This window comes from Excalfactoria chinensis, chromosome 2 (assembly GCF_039878825.1).
Source record: "Excalfactoria chinensis isolate bCotChi1 chromosome 2, bCotChi1.hap2, whole genome shotgun sequence".
NCBI classification, from domain to species: Eukaryota; Metazoa; Chordata; class Aves; order Galliformes; family Phasianidae; genus Excalfactoria; species Excalfactoria chinensis.
In genome coordinates this window covers 18,926,238-18,950,872 of record NC_092826.1, presented here as the reverse complement: position 1 = coordinate 18,950,872, position 24,635 = coordinate 18,926,238, and the positions used below count along the sequence as shown (strand labels likewise).

General features: G+C 36.8%; 1 protein-coding gene across 48 annotated transcripts in view; it reads left to right on the top strand.

Moving 5' to 3' along the window:
* Positions 1–24,635, top strand: part of RIMS2 (regulating synaptic membrane exocytosis 2) — a 425,424-nt gene that overhangs the window by 214,109 nt on the left and 186,680 nt on the right. For 30 of the 48 annotated variants that reach the window (XM_072327906.1, XM_072327895.1, XM_072327907.1 and 27 more), the window contains 6 exons: positions 11,359–11,567; positions 12,953–13,072; positions 13,628–13,727; positions 15,669–15,792; positions 17,458–17,504; positions 18,631–18,743. In XM_072327906.1, the coding sequence (XP_072184007.1) occupies positions 11,359–11,567; positions 12,953–13,072; positions 13,628–13,727; positions 15,669–15,792; positions 17,458–17,504; positions 18,631–18,743 (713 nt within the window). Of the gene's footprint in view, positions 1–11,168; positions 11,237–11,358; positions 11,568–12,952; positions 13,073–13,627; positions 13,728–15,668; positions 15,793–17,457; positions 17,505–18,630; positions 18,744–24,635 lie in introns of all 48 variants that reach the window. The other 18 variants (XM_072327921.1, XM_072327930.1, XM_072327908.1 and 15 more) reach the window with 1 other exon arrangement.

The following is a 24,635-nucleotide window of genomic DNA, read 5'->3' as shown; positions in this document are numbered from 1 at the left end:
GCAAGCAAGTTTCTTTGTTGTACATGGTGTATTTGTTATGGAAAAAAAGGTCATCTGGTGCAATTATTTAGTTGTTTACATCAGAAATGGGCACTTTCGTCTCTGACTCACCTAACTGATTGCCTGCCTCTCAAAGCCACCTCCGATATGGGCTAGGGATCTGGCTGAAGGACCATTATGTGTAATGAGTTTCTGTAATGTAGGATCTGGTCCAATTTTGGGGGTAGAATTTCCTGTTGTTTCTACAGCACTAAATAACATGACGTTTTTCTCTCCTTTCATCTTAACTTTCCACAAATTAAAAAAAGTAGAGGATGTGTGGGAATTATCTGTAAAAAAATAAAAAATACTGACCTTTTGCTTAAACTTACTCTAGAAAGTCTAGAGCCTTAGATATATTTTTAGATAATTATAGTCATATTAAAAATAGGAGACTGAGATTAAATTGCTTATGTAACCTTTATTATGGCTTCAGCTAACAGGAAGGCTATAATTATGGGAGTGGTTCCTGTTGACAGCGGAAAGGTCCCTGAGCAACATGCTTATTTATGTGTTCAGCTAAATGAAATAATTACAGAGCTAGCATCAACCAACTCTTCATTTGTGTAGGCTTATTCCATTGTTCTGCATTCCTCTGAAATGATAGAGACACAGAAAATTGCAATTAAGTAATCTACCTTTTATCATTAGGATTCAAAAATAATTCTGGAAAACGAATGTAGATATATCCATCTCTCTCTCTCTCTCTCTCTCTCTATATATATATATATATTTATACATACAACTTTTAACCTTCTTGCTCTTGTATCTACACAGCATTTTACTCATCATACCAGTTTTCTTTGATGAACATCCTTACACAATTTCTCTGCAAAGGAGTTTATTTATACATGGGCAGTACTGGGCAGATTTGGGGAATAACAAAATTTGGGTTCTAATCATGTAATAATTTATAAAGCTTTTTTTGGAAAGTATTTTTTTTTCTATGTTCTTGTCATTTAGTGAGCATAATAAAGCCAGAAAAAGATACTACCACATGCCTTGAAGTTCTCAAAGAAAATTCAGGTCCTGTATTTCCCAAGTTCGGTGCTGGAAACTGTTTGGGATTTTTGACATTTTCTGCCTTTGTATCCTTACGTCAACAGCTCATTTTAGAAGAGGTTAATCACAACATTCACCTCATTTCTTTATACAGACTGGCTATAAGGAAAAAGCCCTTGAATTTAACTTAGATTTGCACAGAACTGGCATATTCTGAGAACACAAAGAGTGTGTCAAGAGACAATTTTTTATTTAGATTATGCTCAGTGATAGTGAAAGGAGTCATTAGTTGAAAAAACAGGAATATTGACTAGCGACTTATTTAATCTTCACCCTGTGTGCTGGGGGATGTGGAGGAGCTCACTATTGTGTTGTTAATGGTTATGCATTAACACATTTATATAGGAACTAAATTAACGCTTCATGGCAAACTAAGTCCCAAATCATTCTTACTCTCTGAATATTTAACTTTGCAACCTAACTCTCCTCTAAGTATAGCAGGTGTGTCAGCGTGCACATGTATGCGTGTAACATATATGTAAGAGCAAAATAAAAGTTTGTGTTGCAAAGCTTGTCTTAAAAGAAAAACAAATTCATTGATGTTTTGTTTGCACACATTTATATGTTAAACCAGGTACAAGACACCATCGTGCTTTACTAGTTTTGCTAATTTTGGCATACTGTCAGGACTGTGCATAGAAAGTGTGCAGCTAAATTAGCTCATTATGATTGTTATTTCTGGGAGCCACTGAATTTTTAGGTTTACCGTTCTTCTTCAATAGTTAATTAATTTCCTTGAAAGAAAAAGGTTTGACAAAAATAACCTGTTAAACCAAACTTTAAGCAACAGATTTTTTTTTTTTTTTTTTTTTTTTTAATACCAAATTACTTTCCTCATGGCGACAATTAACAGGAGATCAATAATTAATGATCCAATTACTAGTTTACAGAGGCTTTTATTGTGGTGTCAAAATGATGAAAAACCCTTTTACACCTTTTTTTTTGCTGCCATTCCTGCTTACTGGATCAGCATCACGTCTGTAGACAGTTCATGACACATGTTCTGCCAGAGATGGATGAGATGCCTTGCATTTACTGCTGTGAATTAGTTCTTGTTTCTCAAACCAAATCATTTCAACAGTTAAGTAGGTCTTTGTCATGTGTGCTACAGCTTTGAGAAGCTGGAAGCTTGAGTTAATTAAGAATTATATTTGTTTACACCATCATGAAGGCTGTAGTTAGCATGCTGCATATGAAATGTTACGTCAGTTTTAAAGGAAGGCATTGCTATGATTGGTATCAAAATGCTGTATTTCCATGTTGTGAGTCATAGAATCTTTTAGGTTAGAAAAGAACAGGACTTTAAGATCATCAGGTCCAACCATCTACCTTGACGCTAAACCACTATCCATGTCCCTCAGTGCCAGTCCTCACATTCCTCGAGTACTCCGGGGATGGGGACTCCACCTCCCATCAGCCTGTCCCAATGCCTAACCATCCTTTCCATGGAGAAATTGTTACTGATACCCACTCTAAATCTTCCCGGTGCAGCTTGAGGCCATTGTCTCATGTCCAGTCACTTGTCACCTGAGAAAAGAGGCCGTCACCTCTTCTCTGCAGCCTCCTTCAAAGTAGTAGAGAGAACAGTTTAATGTTACACAAGGGATGTAAAGCACAATAGTTCTATTTCTCTCTTAATTGTTAGGAATAATTCTAAATTTTGCCAATGCCTTTCTGCATAACACAAATGGAGAATGACAAACAGAAAAACACTTATTGCATTCATTTTTAAAATGCCTAGCTGTTCACACATGGAGTACCAACATTTTTCTTTTTAAGGTTATTCTTATTTCTATTCTAAAATACGTGCTTCTTCATCAGTGAGTAAGACATTTAGAATGAGTTTAGTGTCCGTTGCTGTGACCAACAAGAGCTTTCTAGACGTTACTGGGAATACTACACACAGAAATGTGAACTTGGCCTCTTCCTCCTTATTCTTTCCCTCCACTGTCCTTATGGGGGAGCAGCTGTGTGAGAGATAAAAGTGGGACATTTCTTCCCTCCCAAACAAAACCAAGTAATGGAAAACAAAAAGGCCATGATCAGGAACTGAGACGAGGGTTTGATTATTTTACAAATTTGCTTCTCATCAAAATTTGAATTATTTCTATTTTTCAAATACTATATTATTACTGTGCTTCTTTGTGGTCTTGTTTTATTACATACACAGATATGTCCTTTGATCATTGGATATCTCCTATTGAAAATCACAGGACAAATATTTATCAGTATCAAAGTTTAGTAGCAAGATACCATTGGCTCTGACTGGAATAAATGGAGAAAAGGGAAAAGATGTGATCAATGGAACAACTACCTGAACCTCAATCTTAATATATGGGAGGCTGCTAGGTTGCTGATGGAAATTGATTCTAGATAATGATGTGTCTATGGTAAGAGGCATCTTGATTTTGGCAGTGTCTCCTTTCATTAGCGTTAACTCTACATGACTTTGGAGATAAAAATATAGGCTGCTAGCATGAATTAATATATTTCTTTCTTTAAAACTGAGCTAAGAAGATTTTCCTTTCATTTCTGGCATGTCACCGTTTCAGTTTTACTTATGAGGGATTGTTCTCCTGATGAAATGAATACAGCTCTGCCATGAGTACAACTGACAAGCTATGTTTATGGTATTGTTTGTGAATTTGATGTCACATTTCATAAAGAATCCATTCCCTCACTTCCTGCTGTGGCATAGAGTTCACTGGCCTTTACTTGCTGACTGTGAGTTTTGCTTAGTAATTAGGATATATTGATTCACAGTGGCTTACGGTTATTTTCTATAATTAACACTGATATCGAAGCTTGAATGCTTGATGCCTCTTTAAAGCTCAAAAATAAAAGGTGCGCAAAATAGTTTTCTGTTATTTTTATAGTCTAATAAGTATTAGCGGAATTGATGCATACATGTTGAAAAATGTTTTCCTTATTTGCATTGGCTCCTGCTTTTCTAGTATCCTCAAGCTTATTATTTGAAGAAATCACTGATACACTGTGTGTACTCTGTCAGTAGATTTTTATTTTATTTTATTTTTTTTTCCTGAAGAATTTAAGATATGTGCCTGGTTGAACACTACCTTACAACGGTCTCAAGCTCATATGCCTGTCCAAGAAGAAACAGGTTCATGTTTAGTTTTCAGCTCATGTGCAGTAAATCCTGTGCCCTGGAGACTTCCAGGTGCAAGGCACTGGAGCTACTCCACTAGTCTGTCAGGCATTGTTTATCCAGATGATAACTTTAGGATGTAAAAAGAGTGATTATTTTGGAGAATCTGGTTATAGGGTAAGCCAAAACAAGGTGAAGATGTTTCCTATTGCTAAATAGTGTTTGCTGAAGCTGCTTATTTCTTAAATTTATCCAAGCCTCCTTTCATGAGTGTAAATTAAAATGGTAATGAAGAAAGAATCAACAGAAAGTTGCTATCATAAGCACAGAAGACTCAGAAGTGTTTCTTAAATATTGCAGCTGTTTCTCACAAGTTCTGTAGTTCTCCAGTAATGATCTGGGTTCTCTTCCAGCTTGCTGCAAGGCTGCTTTCCAGCTGGCTTAGCAGGTTTCACTGTTGCCTTGCTGTTGGCAGCAAGACAGGTGCATTTGCCTGAAACATTTTCAGTCTGAGGAAAGAATTCATTGAGCATGTGCAGATCAGTTTCCAGCTGTGCTGCAACTCCCAGATCCACTGGATCTTCTTTACTTGTGTGATGAAGCTGCCCATCGCTAGAAGTTGTTTCCCAGGGTGATCTATTCTTCTGAGCCAACAAGTTCAGAAGCATGGATTTTTGTCACCTGGCAGACAGCAGTTAACTTCCATGTGTGTTGAATCCAAGAGCTTGTTAAACTTCAGCAAGCAGGTCTGTGAATAAAGGTAGGCTAAATAAGCACAGGAACGAGGTTGCCTGTTGCCAGGCGGCAGGAATGTCTTCCTTGTGGTACAGAGGGTAGAGCTGCTGAACAAAGGGCCAGATTTAGGGTTAAGTAATGGTATTACTAGTTTTATTCTGCATTGCATTACTAATAGTGTTTGTTTTCAAGGGTATTCTCATTTAGGTTTGTAAGATGTTATTGCTGATAGCCAGTGCTAGGAAGGATTTGTAATGAAGCTGTCAGTTAGGAGATTGGGTGGGGGTGATACACGACTAAGACAGATAGGCAAGGCAGATGTGCAGGGTCTGCCCATGAATGTAAATGTGGTCTTTGTGGATGTAAACAGGGCAGAAAATGGAAAAGGGCATGTCCTGTAAGAAGAGATTGAATATCTAGGCTTAATAACAATGAAATAGAAATGAATTTCTTTTGGATGCTTTAGGTTACTTCTAGAAATGCTGTCTTATCTAAGCTTTCCAAAGCATCTTCCTTTGCATTCTGCTGAAGGAATTTTCTTATCTTGGAAGTAGTTTGGCATGAGCTCAAAAGCTTCCTAATGAGAGAGGAGAAGGAAGCGGGGAAGTGAAAATGACTTAAGTATGGTCAGAAGCATCATTTGGACTAAACCTCTTCGTAAGACAAAGATCTTAAAGTCATTGAAATAGGAGATAAATCCATAGGTATCAGACTTCATTACTTCCAGTTTTCTCTGTCCTTGTTAGAAATCAAACAGGGAACATATGACAAAGTTATGTCAGTCTGAGAATCTGGTGAATAGGATCCCCAGGGAAAAAAAAATCTGCCTGTTTACTTTGACTTCTTGATAACAGGTGTCCATTTTCTTGGTGGCCAAGATTGTGAGCTCCAGAACACCGGATTATGTGATAGAGGTAATGGATGTGTGTGAGGACATCTATTGCACGTCACAGTGCTGTGGCTGGAGGCACATCTTCTAGCAGTGGGAGTAGAGTGTGAATTTCCATTAAGAAATTCTCTTCCCATGTTTCTTTCTATTTTCTTTCTTTGTAATGCTCTATCCCACTGGTTTTACTAGGCAGAAGCTTTATACAGAAAGCAGACAGTCTGCCATATAAATGTGTATGCCATATCAATACGCTTGTTTCCATTTATTTCAAGACCTTTATAAAAATGTTCTTGACTGATAGATTAAACCTAGTGGTCTTTTAAAAAATCTAATTATGAAAAAAGCCCTTCCCGTAAATGAAATCCTTCTGGCAAAATGTACTTAAGAAAATAGTTTCAGTAAGTACGTTTCTTTCAGCAGTCTTGCTGCACCCCTTTCGCCCTTTACATTGGCTAATCCTTTCCATCTTTTCTGTTGAGCAGCATTAGTACTGTTCAAAAACAGGGCTGCATTTTCTTTGAAGGTAAACCAGTGTCTTCATTCTTAATGACATCTCTTGCTGAAAAGTAAGGGCCACTTTAAGAAAAAGGGGAAAGCAAGAGATTTTTGAATTCCTAATGACTGACCCATGAAGAATCTTACCAAAGCTAATAATAATAATAATAAAAATATCCATAAGCACATTGTCAGGGAATGTCTTTTCTGAAGTGCTTCTTTTGGTAGAATGTATGTGTTTCTGTGTTATGTCGATACACAGAAGTGAGACATTTAAGGGTTTGGAAGCATTTGTGTTATAAGGAATGTTTAGAGAAATTCTTCATGGAAGACATTCTTCTGATGCTGAGTGACAGCGCACGTACACATTTTTATCATACATTGTCTACCCTTGTCCTATATACCAGGGATTTTTTTTCAGTGACAGTGTCTCTAGTCAGTGCTCTCAGTCTCTCTGTGCCACCTTCATGCCACCCATGGACACTGTGTATGTGCCCACCCACATTTACTCTCTTGCCTGCTCAGTGGGATAGAGCTCTCTGCTCTTCAGGGTTTAACTTACAGCTTCTCTTTTATGTCTTTCCTTCTTGGCCATACAAGTTTAAGTGTACACCAGTTGTTCTTCATTTTAACTACATATTTAAAGTTCCTATTGCTATGGGAAGCTGCCATTTCTGTGGGATCTTGTGTAGAAATGTGAAAGGGAAGAAAAAGAAAAGCTTTTCCCCAGGCTGCTTAGTTTTGGCTGAAGAGGCTAAAGTCAGTGAGAGCAAAACATCCTAACAATCTGTAAGCTTACAAGGCTTAATGCCGTTTGTACAGAAAGGTCAGGTCACTGGTGTGGTTTCTGTCCCAGCCTGGTTTGTCAATGCAAGTTCTGCATGCCCATACAGAGTTTGCTGGCCATAGTAAGAACAGAACTCACCCATGTCTGTTCCTGTACCTAGCTGCACTGCTGAACTCAGGAAACATCTGAATGCTGCTACAATGACATTAGCTGTGAGTGTATCACGCTTTCCATGAAAGATGGCTTTGATACTGTAGCTTATATAATTTATCAAGTAGATGACATTTTTTCTCACTTCTGCTGCACATTTTAGCAGTCAAAATTAAAGATGCATTGTCTTTGTTATGATATGATTATAGTTTAATAGATTTTCTTGTAAAGAAGCAAATTACTGTCTTACATTTATTACTTCAGATTTTACTGGATCTGAAAGCTTTTATCCAGTCAAGATTTTAATGTTCATAGAACATGCACTGAAACGTTGATCTCCAGACAGTTTTTCAAATCATTAATCACTCCAAGAAGGTGTGATTGTGATAAGCAATATGGGTCTCATAGGAATATATATCAGTACAGGCTTCCAGATGGGTATTTTATTAGTTCAGTTAGATTTATTAATACTATTTGGATTGCATTTATTTGTTTTTATACTATATATAATCTGTCATTCAGATGACTCTTAATGCAGTATTAAGGACAAAATCTCGACTACTTGCAAGGGCTTCATTATTTCCAATTTCTTTGACAGTTTTCTTCCACTGTACCATGGCACATGTTCCACTGGAAAAACAAATACAGACATGAATAAAACAGTATGAAATTGCTCCTCAGAAGAATTAATGTTTATTGTGAGACAACAGAGCAAAAGAGAAAGTCAACTTTTTATGTCTTGACTGAAAAGAAGAATTGCAGGTGTCTAGAGTTGATATTTGGGAACTCCCTGTAAAAAGCTGTCGAACAGGATGTCAAAGGACATGCTCTTAGGAGCTGTTTTTTATTTATTCTTGGAAGTAGAGGGAAATAAGAAGTTTGTGGGAAAATAATTATTTTATTTTTACTGAATGAATGGGAAATCTTAGAAAACATAATTGTCAATCACTCAAGTATATTTGTATGTGTTAATGCATGGAGATTACTATTTTGGATAGCTCTAGTTGAAAAGAAAAAAAGTAGAAACTCAATCTCTAATTGAAAGAGTGTGGGTGTTTGAAGTGTGGGTCTGCAGAGGTCAGATTGTTAGATCCCAACATGGCTCAACATTTGCTCATATAAACACCTATAAAATGAATTTATATACATATAACACATATCCACTGTAATGTACAGTTGTTGGAAAGGTACTTAAGGGGGTTGCTCTGAAAGTAATGCTTCCTATTTTATTACATTGGCCCACAATGTCAGGGGCAGATGTTGGTATGGCAGTAGAGGAATAAACCATTCCACCAGTATCCCATTACATGTTGTTGCCATATGACAGATGGCAGCAGAAGGGCAGTCTAACAAAATGGTGTCTAACATGGAAGTGCGGATGAAGTGAAGGTGTGTCGTGAAATTACTCTGTGTGGAAAAGATGGCACCCATTGGTATTCACTGATGCTTGCTGAATTTTGATGGAGACCAAACAGGGGATGTGAGCACATTGTGCCAGTGGGTGGGGTGTTTTAACAGTGGTAACAATGACAGTGGGTCACTGATGTGTTTGTTTATGAGTGCGGCATGAAGGCACTCCTCCATTGCTGTCAATAATGCACAGCTAATGGTGGTGACTGTGACTGTGTTGAAGGAGTGTTTTGGAGCTGAGAATTCGCTTTGTCAAATCGTGCTTTTGTACTCTTTGTATCTGTTGTAGTTTCCGTGGAAACAGGAGTCATTACTTTCAGGGTGACCTATTTGGTTTCTGTCTTTGAGTATTTGCCTGTTCACACATATCATGGGCATACAAATTGCAAGTGAACACTGGATGATTTTTGGTAACTAAGGTATATGGAATGTGGGAATATTTTTAGGATGACTACTTACCAAAGACCTGAATTTCTCAGTAACTTATTTCCTTGTTGAAAGAAAGAAAGAAAAAGACAGTTATTCTCTATTTCCCACACAGGCACAAGTGTGAAAATTAAGTGTGATGGGAGATGTAGCAATTGACAAGTTCATGCGGAAGTGCATAGTTTATATCAGAAAAAGAATGGGTAGAAGAACTGGTAAAGCCTTCTCAATTGCTATGCGTAATGTGTGTGCACAGAATACAGAAGAATTTCCTGAGGAGTGGATAAAGTGCTATGTTCGCTGCAGAACAGCAAGGATGTAATAGCTATGCCCTTGGATTCCTTTCTCTTGGCTTGTTTTGGAATGCAAGTATTCATCACTGTTGTGGCTGAGAATTTTAAAACCTTGAAATGTGGCCAGTAATTTGCAGCAGTAGATTCTTAATTCCCAACAATAGATACCTTCATTTAACTTCAGTCATTTCAATGAAAATAGACAATTTCTTGGAAATAGCCAGGAATTAGAATTAGTAAGAACGATCTGTTTTAACAGTTCTACTTAGAAAGACCGTTTTATTTCAGTCGTCTGCTCCTGGAATTATAAAGGAAATTACTGGGTACCAAATTACTACTTTTTTTGTCAGACTTTGGTTTGGGGAAGTGAAGTTGTAATAATGACACAGAAAATAACTGCCAGGAAGAAACAGTATGGGCTCACGTGCCCTTATGTCATGTGGGTAGGGGAGTCATAGTGCAATAAGATTAATTGTCCTCATTGAAAATTCCACTATTCCTCTACTCTTCATCAGTGAGGCTGCACCTCTGTCCAGTACAAGAGAGATGTGGATGTCCAGTTAGTTAGACCAGTTATGTTTTGCAAAGGTGTACTTTCAGAAGAAGAGGTAGAGCAGTGTCAAAGCAGGTTCTGAAGAAATGGAAATAGCAAAATATCATTAGTGGTCTCTACTAGGAGCTGAACTAAGCTGGTTTTGTATTTTCTTTGTTTTGAAATTCAGTAGGAAAGCTGACATTTTGTCATACATAAAATAATATCAAAATCATCCTAAGCACACAGTGATAAAATATTTGTAATGTAGCAGGTGCAGCATGTATTAATAATATTTTATGTGCATATACATAGATACACATATACACAAGAGAAAGGAACAGTAATAATGCAAAATATGCAGGCACCTACACAGATGAGAATGTTTTATTAAAAGACACAAATCACTCCCTAGTTCTGTGTACAGCAGAGTTTAGACCTTTTCTTTAAAACTGTGCTTCAAACTTTTCTTCCTGTCACCTTTCTGTCATACAGGTTAAATTCTGATTCTGTAATATATATAATTTACATAATAATATGTAATGTCAGAGCACTACACCTTTTTTCTGAGTTAAATGGTACCTTACCAGAGTTCTTCCTGATATTTAACCAGTAGCCATTTTTCTGGGTATCTCAGTGCTATATACTTTCTATTCCACAGATATTTTGTGTTTGTTTTCCTGATCAATCTGTCATACTTTAACAGATCATTCAACCTTTCTAAAATCATCTTCTACAGTGCAGCTGAAAATAGCACTGTGCTGTTCAAGTACTTTATTGAAGCGACCAAAGAAAAAAACTAGCTCGTGTTGGAAGGCAAAGATGTCAGTTCCTTCAGACAGGAAGCAAGATTCATTCCTGCAGGATATAATGAGAACTGATTCCGTAATCAAATGCTTTCCTTTCTGAAAATTATGAATGCAGTGCAATTTACCCTTTCATTTCATTTACTGCAGTTAATTTTATAGAGACAGTTAAAAACTGTGATTCAGTGGTGCTTTACATTGTGCATAACTGTATGCACACATAGACACACACAAACAAATCTCTTTCCTCACTGTATTTCATATTCCATGTGCTCTGTAGTTACCGTCTTGACTTTTTCTTGGAAGTGCCTTGCAAGTGCTGCTAACAAAGGTTATGAATCAGATAAGATAATCAGAAGCCTTAACAATTTTACTGTATCTCTGTCTGTCCTTTCACTTTTCCTTTACTGCACTATCTTGTCTGTCTGATTCTCACAGGAGACATGGATTACAACTGGTTGGACCATACGTCTTGGCATAGCAGTGAGGCATCCCCAATGTCTTTGGTGAGACATGTGGAGCCTTACCATTTAGTTTCCTTTATCATTTCACATTTCCTTTGTTTTATTTACACCTTTGCATGTTTTCTCTTTTGTATTTTATTTTTTTTTTTATTCCACATCTATAGGGCACAGTCAAAGGGGAAAAAGAAAAACTAGTGAGCAGGCAGTTGTGTTGGATTCTAACACCTTATCCGAGAGACAAAAGAGAATGGTGTGCTTTGGTGACCAGTCTTTCGAAGAGGACTTGGAATGGTCTGAGCCTCAGATAAAAGACTCTGGGGTAGATACGTGTAGTAGCACAACTCTAAACGAGGAACATAGCCATAGCGAGAAGGTACTGCGATTATGGAGCCTGCATTTTAACCTGCTCTTGGTCTTTGTTTGCTCTCTGTCACTCATTAAAATAGTGCATAAAATAGAAGACAGGATGTTTCTAGAGACAATGTAGCATTTCTTAAGGTGCAGAAAAGAAAAACAAATGAAAAAATCTCTGCAGCTTTTACTGTTTGGCAGCCTAAGAAAAAAAAACAAAACATGAGGCACGAAGGAACATTGTTCTTCTGGTTGCATAATATCCTCTCATGGTATTACCTTCAAGTGTAAAGTAATTAACAATAAGGATTCTACTGATTGGCTTATTCGATTTACTGCATTCAAACTCCTGGGACTGAAATTAAATTAATAGTTTAAGTCCCAGATTAAAAGGAGAAAATTGGGTCTCTCTGCACAGAAAAGTTGTTTTTCTTTTTTCCCTTTCACTGTCATGATTGTTCTTTTGTTTTGTTGCCATGCCATTTTTTGTGTGTGTGCATTATTGTGCAGAGTTTAGGGCTTTACTACCTGCTTTGGTGATTCTTGTTTTTGCTATTTGTTTGGTAGAGATTATGATCACTCATTTTAGAGTTACTACTTGTAATGGAAGCAAATTTGTCTGTGCCTGCTAATCTTGCATGAAATAGAGCATGAAAGTAGTATTTATCTGCGAAAAAGTGCTATGATTACACAAAAATAAAATGTTATTTAAAATTTTCCTAATTGCATCAACATGCAACAATATGTGTAACCATGCCTGTGCATGGTAATGGAATAAAGCCGACTCCCTGGAGGCATCCAAAGCCAGGCTGGATGGGGCTGTGAGCAGCCTGGTCTAGAGGGAGGTGTCCTGCTTATAGCAGGGGGTTGGAACCAGGTGATCTTAAAGGTCTCTTCCAACCCAAACCATCCTGTGATTCTACGAATAATAAGATATTGACTGTAACTATGCTTTGTATGTGAAATAATTATTCAAAGAAGCATTACATTTAAATGAGAGCAAAGACCATCCCAAAAGTTGTATTCTATAACTTTAAATATATTAGTACTGACAGAAAGTAAAACATTGTAAAAGTTTGTCAGTCTTAGAGAAAACTGATGTGTTAGAATGGCTGTGTATAATTATCTGTATCTGTGTGTTCATCAAGATGCAAAGATCAGTAGCGCTATTTAGAAATTGGACTTAGTAAAGTATGTAATGTTCTTAAATGTTAGAAATACATTTTGATAGGCTGTATATCCAAATAAATATTCACCAGCCCAATTTGATGTAATTCTGATACATTTAATATTAGTGTAATCATAAAACTTTCACAATATTTTAAAATATCGGGAAATGAAAGTTATTACCAAAATGTTTTTCTTTAAAACCCATTGACTTTATTCTTCTTTAAAACCATCTGATAGCATCCAGTAACTTGGCAACCATCCAAAGATGGAGACCGTCTCATCGGTCGGATTTTATTAAATAAGCGACTAAAAGATGGAAGTGTGCCGAGAGACTCAGGAGCAATGCTTGGTTTGAAGGTTGGTAATTAATAATTTTGCAATGTCTTACAAATCTCAGTTAAACAAGCTACCTTTATAATGTAAGTGTTCTCGTAATAGTGCATCTGAACAGATACAAGAAAGCAACTGTTTCTTGACTATTCCCCTCTGATTAATTGACATGCTATATTTTAAATGCACAGGACTGAAAATTATTTAGTATCTATACCTTATCTATTAACGCAAAGAGGATTTGTTTTGCTATTAAATGTATTTAATGCTTTGTGTGAATGTCATGGTTTCTGTCACATTAATATATAAGTTTACATCTAAAAATGTTGAAGTGAGCAGTCTAATGTCCAATGCTGTACTATTTGGGGTCCTAATTTATAGTACAGTGGAAGTTCGAAAGATGTAACTTTCTGTATTTGCATTGTCTTTAAATTAAATGTTTGGTGTTCTTTTCAAGTGTGTCTGCGTTACCTGAGGCACCTGAATAAGAAAGAAATCCTTGAATTCTTTTTTTGTTTGCCAGGATGTTTAAGTAATTTAAAATAATTCTTATGCTGTGAAAATAATTCCTCTTTGAAACAGGTAGTAGGAGGAAAGATGACTGAATCAGGTCGCCTCTGTGCATTTATCACCAAAGTTAAAAAAGGAAGCTTAGCCGATACCGTGGGCCATCTTAGACCAGGTACGTATCTGCTATAGCTCTATAATATGGAGCTGCATTTGTAAAGGTGACAAAAAAGTGAGCTTAATTAGAAACAAAATTATGTTGAATAGGTGTGTTGAACTGCTGCAGAATGTCATGTCGCACCTGTGATTCACAAATCTTCCCCAGTTAGATTAAGGTGAAACAACATTCAAGGTCTGTACAGAAGAGGAAAAAACATCAACTTTAATAGGAGATTTCTGTTTAAAAGTTATTCCTAATGAATTAACCTTTCAGCAATTATATCTACGTAAGCTGTGCAACTTTACAGAAAATTCAAGTAAAGCTTGCATTACTTAACAACTGTAAGAGGAAAATGAAGAGGAGAAAAGCAAAAGAGGGGAGGCAGATCACCAATCCTGGATCTAGTGCCAGGCTGGTCTATAGGGGCACTCCATGAGGTGTAGAAAGGAAGCAGCAGCAGTGGAAGACAGAGCATGCTATACCACCTTGTCCCCCCCCACTGCAGCCCCTGGAGTATTGTACCTGGCTCCAGCCTCAGAATAGGCTGAGATGCTGGACAACAGCCAAACTGAACAGGTGACACCAGGCCTCCTTCCATGATAATTCATAGAATAATCATAGAGTCATTTGAATTGGAAGGAATCTGTAATCTAGTCCAACCCCCCTGCGTCGAGCAGGGACACCTACAGCTCAATCCGATTGCTCAGAGCCCAGACCAGCTTGGTTTTGAATGTCTCCATGGATGGAACATCCACCACTCTCTAGGAAAACTGTTCCATGGCTATTAGGCCTCCATGGAGCCTTCTCTAGGCTGAACAGTCCCAGCTATTTCAACCTGTCCACACAAGGGTTTTGTTTCATCCTTTGGATCATTTTTGTCATTTTGTTTTCAAGGAAAAAATCACTTTCACTGCAGACTGTCATATTGTGAGTTTTTGGGTGGCTTGAATCATGCAGTATTTCCAAGTCTCAGGGTTAACTGAGTTGGAAGTAGACTTGGGCTCAGCATATAAGAAATGAAACAAGTCTGACAAATTTCCTAAAACAAACTATGAATCCTCATTACTAAATAAAGCAGTGATAGAACTAGGAGGGGATGAAGAAGCACTGGCATTTCTATGACACTATCTCATGGAACAAATTCAGATGGATTTACATCACCTGCTTGTACACAGGAAGACTGTTTTAAGTGTTTAAGCCAGAGCCCAGTATTTGCTTTCCTTGAGAAGTGTCTTTATCGACACTTTCTCAGGCATTGATCTGGTCTCTTCCTAAAGTGGTCTAGACATCAATTGTAATTTTCTCTCAGGGCATTACCCGGGCTTGTCTTTTACACATCCAGGCTTATCCTTACACAGAAGTCAACTAGACATTCAGTTACTAGATTACTGATATTGCTACTTTTGTGAAATACATAAAATCTCATGTTGTTCAAAATCATGTTTTCATGTTTTGTTCACATTTTCATACTCATTCCACTGATGCCCTTCCCAGTCATATTATGGAATATATTTTACTTGGACCTAACCCAAGCAATCACAAATGACTAAGAAACTCTTAAGATCTGGGTCTATCCCAATACGCAAACCATGGATTGCTGCATTGGAGTGTGTGCGAGAAATATTAATATTAACCATAGAACCATCTGAACCCTAAATACTGAACTTCTAGATGTAGATGAATCTGCAAAATAGTAAGTTGATGAGATATGCTGTTTGAAAGATCTGCATTTTCTAAACAGCATCTCAAGGTTTGCTTTAAACCATGACTACCAATACAAGTAAGAGCTTTATCTAATTAGTAGAGTTTATGCGTTCAGAGCAGAGCTGTGGAAGACCTTCATTAGGAACACAGGTTTCACAATTCAGCAAACTGACAATAGAGTGGCTTAAACTGACATTTTAAGTACAGTTTGCAGCAGACTTCATAAGCAGATTGTTGTTACTGAAATTATAGGTGATGAAGTACTGGAATGGAATGGAAGACTACTACAAGGAGCTACCTTTGAGGAGGTATATAACATCATTTTAGAGTCCAAACCTGAGCCACAAGTGGAGCTTGTTGTTTCAAGACCAATTGGGTAAGTAATTTTGCCCTTTTTTTTTTTTTTTTTCCTTTTTTTTTTTTTTTTGTATTAAATATGATTTAAAAAAAAGCAAATCAGGTGCTTAAATATTGAAAACAGTAAAACTGTATGTGAAACTCTCTTCATACGCAAGGGTTGTTATGAATTCAGCTATAAGGCATAGTATCTGGGTGTATTTAACTCAAAGATGTAGTATGTTTAGGATGATAATTTCATTTGATACTTTTAAACAAACTTAGTAACAGAAATTACTATCTAATCAGTGAGATGAGAAGTTATCTCCTGCCTATATCCCGAACTGCAAATGCTTCAGGGGAAAAGGTGTATCTTCTTATCTTGTCCATAAAATCCTTTGTGTAACTTGGAAGGTACACAAAGAAATAGTAATTGTAATAAATTATATTGCTAGAAAAATACTGCCTCAGAAGAGGAGGGTTCACACTCTTTTCATATAAATGTAAAATCTTTCATCATTTCCCAAACAGGTGTTTATAGCCAAGTTTCAAGGATGTGCTCTCATCTTGAAATTACTCCATTCTCTTTTCTTTCTTCATTCACTTAATTGTGAAACTTCATGCATTCTTTCAGTGCTTTTCTGTTTCCTGCCCATCATTTACCTTCCTTATTAGCGTGTCTTTTATTGATGATGTTACCATGTGCTCCAGTTCCTCTCACTATAGCAGCTCGTCTGTAATTCCTGAAAATTGATGTGGGCCCCTGAGATGCCCTATTCAGCATTAACTGTCTGCTATGTAGTGTGAAGAAATGAGCCAGGCTGGGGCTCAAAAGAATTACACACTTGATTCCCACTCTATTTTTGTGGTGCATGGTGCCCATGGGCTGCAGGAGGATGGCCTGAGCCTCTCCTGGGCTGCAGGGAACTCCCTTTTGCCCTCCTTCTTCCTGCTCTGACCTGGGTGCCTGCAGGGCTGTTCTCTCACATTTCTCACTCCTCTCTTTTATTAAAGTGCTCTAACAGAAGTACCACCATGCTGGCTGATGGCCACAGCTGTGCTCTGAGTTGTGACTGTTTTGGGGCCATGTGGACCATCTGTGGCCTGTGTGGGGCAGCCCCAGCCTCTCTGAGTCCACCACTGCAGCCCCACCGCTGCATTTGCCTTGCCATGTAACCCAGGATGGCCTCATGCACCCTTCAAACAAAACAGATCTACTGAAATGCACATGATGTAAATCTCTGTTCTTGTTATGCCCCTCTGCTTCATGTTGCTCAAATGTTTCCAGAATGCTTTTACTAGCATATATTAATGTGTGGCCCTCATAGGATGAGTATGTCCTGTGGGACCGAGGTAATCTGATGAGGTACTTCTGTGACTGAGTGTTGTTCCTGGCTTTTGTCTACAGAAGACTCTGAGATTGTTATATTCTTTTTCTTTTTTCTTTCTGTTTAGTCATTTATCTTATTTGTGTCTGTGCACCTTCCCTCCTGTATTCACTAAACCACATGTTCTGTAGTCTTAATTTTCCAGCTAACTTATTTGTGCTGGAACTTATTTGTTCCTGGTGGCTGAAGGCAGTTAAGGAGATCATATTATTTTCCTGAGGCATTTGGTGATGACCTGCAAAGTGATATATTTTAACTGAAATGTGAATGTGATTGTTAGATGAAGGATCAGCCTGTCTTCCTTTTCCTGTTTTCAGGGATATTCCCAGAATACCTGACAGCACACATGCACAGCTGGAGTCCAGTAAGTTTCAATTGTGGGGTAGGAAAATCCACTTTCATGTAAGCACAAACAAATTGAAAAATGTCATCTTCAGTCAGTGTAGCTCTTGTCTCTTTGTCTGCATTTGTCTCAGTATGTTATCATCCTCTATGATCTATTTGCCTTTGGTAAATAATAAACTACCACAAGTCAGGCTATGTTGATTTAGGCTTGACACTTGATTATAAGCTTAGGTGTTTTGTTTTTTTTATATTGAAAAGGAAAACACAATGCTAATTAACATTCACTAATTAATATACTCTAATATTTGCCACATTCAATTCCTTATTTTGTTGTTATGCAGTTTGTGAACTAAAAATTGGGACGAACTGTTCATTATTGAGAACCTGAGTGGTAACTAATTTAAAAGCAGAATACATTCACCTTATTAGGATCATCCAGCACTCTTTAAATTGGTTGAACCATTACTTTATGTGGGAAAAATAACCTGTTCTTTGGTGCAGATCTGATAGGGTGAGTTTTAGCCTGGAGTGATTTTCTTGTCATTGTTTTGGAACTCTTTTAAAATGGAAGTTGTGAATAAATACAGTGGAATGAACTTACATATAATAATGTGAAAAACCACTTCAGTAACTTGTCAATGATCAACCATTTCTTTAAATAAAATCCATTAAATTTTTCCTTAACTTTTTATATGTCAAAATTTGACCTCTGAGGCCATGTAGATTTGAAACAAAATGCACAAGATATATTATATAGATCCCATTAATTAAAAAAATAATAATTGATAATTAGTGTGATTGTATGAGATAGTAAGTGCTCTTCAAAAAATGATTTCCTTTGACCACAGTGAAGTGAGAAAGAATTTTGGGCCTTCAACTTAATGACCCGAACACTGTGGCAAGTATTTGAATGAACTATTAGTTCTCTATTGCTGCTATGATAAACCTGAAAGCTTTTAATTGCATCTGAGCATTAGAAGATTGTCATTCTTGGGTCTTTTTATATTGATAAAGAGGTGATATTTATTACAATAAGCTTTGTTGTACTTGCTGTTATATTTTTATCCTTTTTATTTAAAGAATGTAGTAAAAAAGTATAACTCGTAGTATTTAAAAAACATTTCTATTTCTATTTATAATTGCAGGTTCTAGTTCCTTTGAATCTCAGAAAATGGACCGACCTTCTATTTCAGTGACTTCTCCTATGAGTCCTGGCATGTTAAGGGATGTTCCACAGTTCTTGTCTGGACAACTTTCAGTATGTAAACATTTCATTAATATTAATACACTTTTTGCAGCATACACAATTCTCACTGCAAAGTCTGAGCTAACTGTAGAATGAATTTCTTGTGAAAACAGCTAAATTTTCTATTAATGGTGTATATCTCAGTATAGGCAGGGCCAGCATTTCATAAGGACACCATGTTTTAACAGGTTTTGGAAAGTTTTCTTGTGTTGAATTAGAGAAAGATATGTATGTGTGCCTTATAAACCAGGTCAGTAGTGTTAATTTTTCCAAAAGACAAGTTCGTAGCCTCTGGTTGTGTTTGTGTTTTTGAGTGTGTGTACTTCCTCAACTGTAGTACTGTAGATTTTATCACCAGTGTTCTTAGACATTAATATTGCTTATTTCCTATGCACTAGCTTTCATATATATCTTTCTCCAGATATCCCATGGATTGTTTATTACTGTTGTATTTTATTTGTACCAATGTTACTCACCTTTGTTTTTTGCTCTCACTGAGAAAAAGATTCATTACATGATTTTTTTCCTTATCGGGGTAAATTATTTTGTATGAAACTGAAGGACTTAAGTTTTGTATGCATTACTGTGGCATTTACAGCTCCAAAGTGTGATTTTTCCAAAGTGTCTGGTACAGTTTGAAAATGAGAGGAAAACAGAACGGAAGTGTTGCAAATCTGATGTTAAATATGTTTGAAAATGTCACATTTATATTTCTTCTAGTTTGTTTATGTTAAGATAATATGTGGGCTATAAAAATATACATAAAATCTAGGCAGACTGTTTCACGTCTCTTAGAAATGGTTTATGGTATCGATGAGGACAGGAAGAAACATTTTTCTGTCTGTTCAGCAGCCATGTTGGCTCCATTTTGCAGTGCATGAGACATTATTTGTTTTGCTCATCAGACCAACCATCTACAATGCATAATTTTTAATTTTCTCTAACTGTTTTTCTTAACTGCTTTGAAAGACTCGGTTCTTTGGATAAATTGAAAAATATAAATCTTGATTTGTAGAGTGCAGAATACTATAGCTGCACAAAATACAATGAGAAGGGAACACAAATGTGAACTATCAAGCAGGTTTCTAACGTAGTAGAGTTTTACATGACAGAAAAATTGTGGATACTTGAAATGGTGGGAAAGAAATCTCTTTCAGATGTATCTCATACAAGATTAGGCTGTCAGTAAGTTTTGGCTCCTAGTTCCCAGCCTGAAATTCAAGATACAGAGTTAGCTGCTCAACTATACAGTGTTAGAAGGAAAATCCTGAAGAGTTTACTATTAGGGTTTTCTAGCGAAGTTAGTAACTCTTTTGCTTTTCTGGTTATATAGGATCTTGCATCTTGAAATGCCTGAGAGATGTATAAAGAGATTTGGAGGTATATCTTAATTTACTGAAAAGAATGGCACGTGAATTCTGCATTTAAGCCATGCGAGCATTGATCAAGTGTTATTTATTTTTTTCATGATTCAGTATATTACTGCTTTTATTAATAACTTTATAGCATTTGTTTTCATATTAAGAAACCAAATAATGCTAGAAAATGTTTGAAAGACCTTTCCTACATTTGTCCTCCTTGTAACATACTTTATGTGATTATGTACAACTCCCAACTACACAATTTCCTTGAGAAGTTGCTTCCTGAGAAAACACAGCTCCAGCTGACTACCATGAGGTCAGAAATGCTCAGTAACTCTCTAAAGTCAAGTCCTACTGTCTCCACGTAGACATTTAAAGTAGGCTGTTTGAAAATTTGGTTACCTATCATAGCTCACCAGCTAAAGAAATGTTGGCAATATCAATAGATTTTGGTGGTATGTTAAGGGCACGGCCCAGGTCCCACTGCTCTTTGGAAACCGGTGCTAAAGTTTTTGCTTTATGAAGAAGGGTGGCTCTCACCATGTCTGAAGATGGTGTGGACAAATTGCAATTAGGAATATGAATTTCCTCTAGAATGAATGGGGTGTCGACTAAAATATATTTTTAGGAAAAAATAGTTTTAAGGGAATGGAAGTATTCTATGAGAACAGCTTCTTTCAAAATGGTAAATGCCTGTACATTTCTTTTTGAACTGATATTTAGTTTCAAAAGTTGTAATTTCTGACTCTTCAGATGAGGACTTTAAAGTATTTTGAGAAGTGCACGATGAATAATTTCTCTATCACTTATTGAAGTTTTGCTTTCTCATTGTGTGTGTTTCAATAGTTTTGAATCTTTGGGAAACTTAGTGGGGAAAAAAACCCAAAATGTTGTAAGGCTGGAGATGTATTGAAAAACATATTGATACATATTGATAGGAGGCTTCTCATTCTAAATAGCTGGGTAGATGCAAAAGACAAAAAGTACCGCATTCCTAATGTAATTGGAAATGTGCTTTTTATGGTGAGTGCTGAGGCAGAAGGATAAGTACAGGATCCTTATGGGATATAGGGACGGGATGCTGTTTTTAGTGGAGATGGAGGATCAGCTGACATTCTGAGAGGTGGCGGCTGAATCCAGACAACAGAGATGAATCAGAGGGAAGGATGATTGAGATCTGGGGAATGTGTTCTGTGCTTTTGGACATTATCATGTCATTCTGATGGGCTGCTGTTAGGGGAGCTGTGTGCAATGTGGTGTGAAATAAGAATTGTGGGCAGAACTGGAGAGAGATACCTACAGACATCATTTGGAAGTCTGAAGAGTTTGAGTAAGAACTTGCATATATGCATCCTTTTTCAGGCACTATGGTGGAACTCAAAGTTTTATTTTTCCTTTTTCTTTGTTTTCCTTTTTTTTTTTTTAATCGCCAGTGCTTTGGAATTTATTCTGTCCAAAATGATCTAGGAAGCATAATACTAATACAATGGAAGGGTTAGTTTTTCTACTAGCCAAAATACTCATTGGCATCCCTGGTATTACAATTTTCGCCATGTTTATCCCAGCCTATCTCCAATGCCAAGTTGTTTTATACTGTTTCATATGTAGCAAGATCATAATAGAATGTCTCAGTGCTTAGACATATATTTTGGCACAATTGTTTTGTAGGACTTTGTGTATTTATCTATATAGACAGTGTTGAGAAGAGTTTTGATTTTGTCTGAAAGTCCTAGTATGCAAAAAGCCAACTGAATTCTTATCAGTATTCATTGGTCAAGACATTTATGATTGAGTGCACAATCTGCAGTCTTCATTGACAGGTCTTCTGAAGAGGAGAAGTCAAAAATAGCTTTGAGGTGATTAAGCAGTTTTATTACTTAAAGGCTTCAGAATTACAACATTTTAGATAAATATTAAGGGAAATGTTAAAATCAAAAGATAAGTTTCTCTGTTTGTGAATTTGACTCCTAGAAAAATAAGAAAACCCTAGGAACTATGTTAGAATGAAAAAGAATTTGGTTCTAGTGTCTGAATATCTTGTGTTCTGATCTATGCTGCAGTTGTTGTTCAGCCAGTTGCCATGATGTCTCTACCACTCAGGGATACCTTTCTCTAGCTGTTCAGTTTTCTATGTCTTTCTATATATTAACATTTGTCTGTGAACATGTTTTCTTCTGTTCTGGCTACAGTAACTCTCCAGAGCTGGCTAATATGATTTCCCACGAAGTAAACTATCCCACAAAACTAGAAATTCTTTCTTCCTTTACTCATTATTTTACCCCAAACTTGTATTTTTTGGAACAAATTCTATGCAGTTACAGCAAACTATTGGGTGCTAAAATTTACCAGCGTACATGAATATTTGTTATCTGTGTGCTTTGTGTGGTTTATTATGGTACTTTAGTCCACATTATTCTTTCAGGGGAGTATCTTGAGTTTTACTTTGCACATATTATTTTATTATTATTTGCTTCATCTGTTTCCTGTTTCCTTATTTTTTTTCTTTCTTATTTTGTTTCTTTCTTCTAATGTCATTATGAAAAAGTCAATAATCTTTTTGTGGTGGTTCTCTTTGCTTCATTACTGCATTCTGCCTACTACCAGTGCTGCATGAAAAACATAACTTGGAATGATTTGGTGATAGCTAGGTTTAGAGCCTGGCAATATGGCTATAAGAACCTCTAAATGCATATAGATATAAAACTGCAACATTTCATTTTGTACTGGTAGAAATTATGACAGCAAAGTGATGTTATTTATAAAACTAAACTGTTTCCTTGTAAGGTTGAACCGCAGAACTGTTTCAATAGATTTTCCATGCATTATTTATAATATTTATAAATTAATAAAAATGCAAGTATATGAATTATATTTGAATTATCTGTAGCATATTAAAAGCAGATACTGTTTATTTGAAGGACATAATATATCATCGTATTGTGGGGCTGAGGTTAAGTACAAGAAACATTTCTCTTTCCCCTTTTCTTTTTCCTCTTTCGCTTCACCTCCTTCTGTGTCAATGCCAGTAAATTGCTGTTGCCCTCATAAAGTCAAGTCTGCAAAGTGCTAGGTAGGGCACATAGTGTGCTCGTAGCCCACAATTTCCAAGGCAGAATATAGCCAGTGAGGGCACTTGGTGCATGGCAGGATTAATTCTGTCCCTTTTAGGACTGTGATATTCTGGAATAGGTATAAAATACGAAACAGAAGCAAGCTGAAGATCTGTTTTCATTGTGCCTGACTAGATTGGATTCTGGCTCCCTTACTTTGGGAGTGCAGTACTGCATGTGCAGTGGAGCATCATGCAGCTGCTTCACCTCACTGAGCACGGGGGCACATCAGACAAAACTATGAATCAGACTATCAGATTGTCTTAAATATATTCCTGCTTTGGTGTGAGAAGAGATTACTTCACACATTTTGTGGAACAGATTTCTCCAGCATCTGTGCATGCCAAGTAAACAAGGAGAGTAGCAGAACGATCATCACTGCCTATCTCCATACTCTCAATACAGACCTAATGGAATTGAATATCGAGCAATAACTTCTTTCCAACACTTCAAAATAAATTATCTCAGGAAAACCAAGTAGGGAAGAAAGGAGGTTCAGAATTGTTGGTTGTTGTGTCTTACACCATGCTCCTGTTGACCCATTCACCAGCTACCATGCCAGATACTGGCATGCCCTCATTCCAGTTCAGTCCCTACTCTCAATGCCCCTACTGTGCCACTCCATTAGCTGGAGTGCTTGGAGTTTGTGATGAGTCTAGGAACTTGGGAGCACTACTTGTACAGATGTGGTCTTGGTGTAGCCACTAGGATCCACCAGTTATATGTGGTTGCATTCATACATGAGGGTTATAAATACGTCTATGAGTGCTGGGCAGCTAAGTTTACTTTATGTTATAGACCTCATTTCGTATCAGGGTCTCCTGTGTATACTGTATATTTTTGCAGTCATGACTGCTGGAGAATTGAAGTACACTGATTGCACCTTCTCCATTGTAATGATGATACAAGATAGCAGTTTCAATCATTTTTTAAGTATTCAGGCTTTTTTAATGAACTGCCCCTTGAAGCTGGAGAGTAAGGAGAGGCTTTTACTTGCTTTAGAAAGCAACTAAACTGTCAGTGTGTGCTCTGTGCTCGTTTCTGTCTCCAAATATACATCTACAGTCTTTCTGAAATGGATGGTCAAGCTCAACTTATATTTCCCACCTGACTCGCAAATCTCACATTGCTTATCTTCTACATTTGTTGATGTTATTTCTAAATCTGTTGTAAATGTTACCTGTAGACCTGTAAAGTGAAATCCTTGCTCCTGGGAAATCAGTGGCGCAATTCCTGCTGACTTCCCTATGGTCAGAATTTCAGTCTCAGGAGAATGATATAATTTGGTAATAGATTTACAGACTTCATTTATGCATTGCATTAAAATACTTTGGTTTAGATAAGTATGTCCTTGGTGTAAAGCTGTGTTTAAAGTAATAGTTGTGTGTCTTTGTTTTTACTTTTGGTCTTTTAGTTTCCAGCGTGTTGTCCTT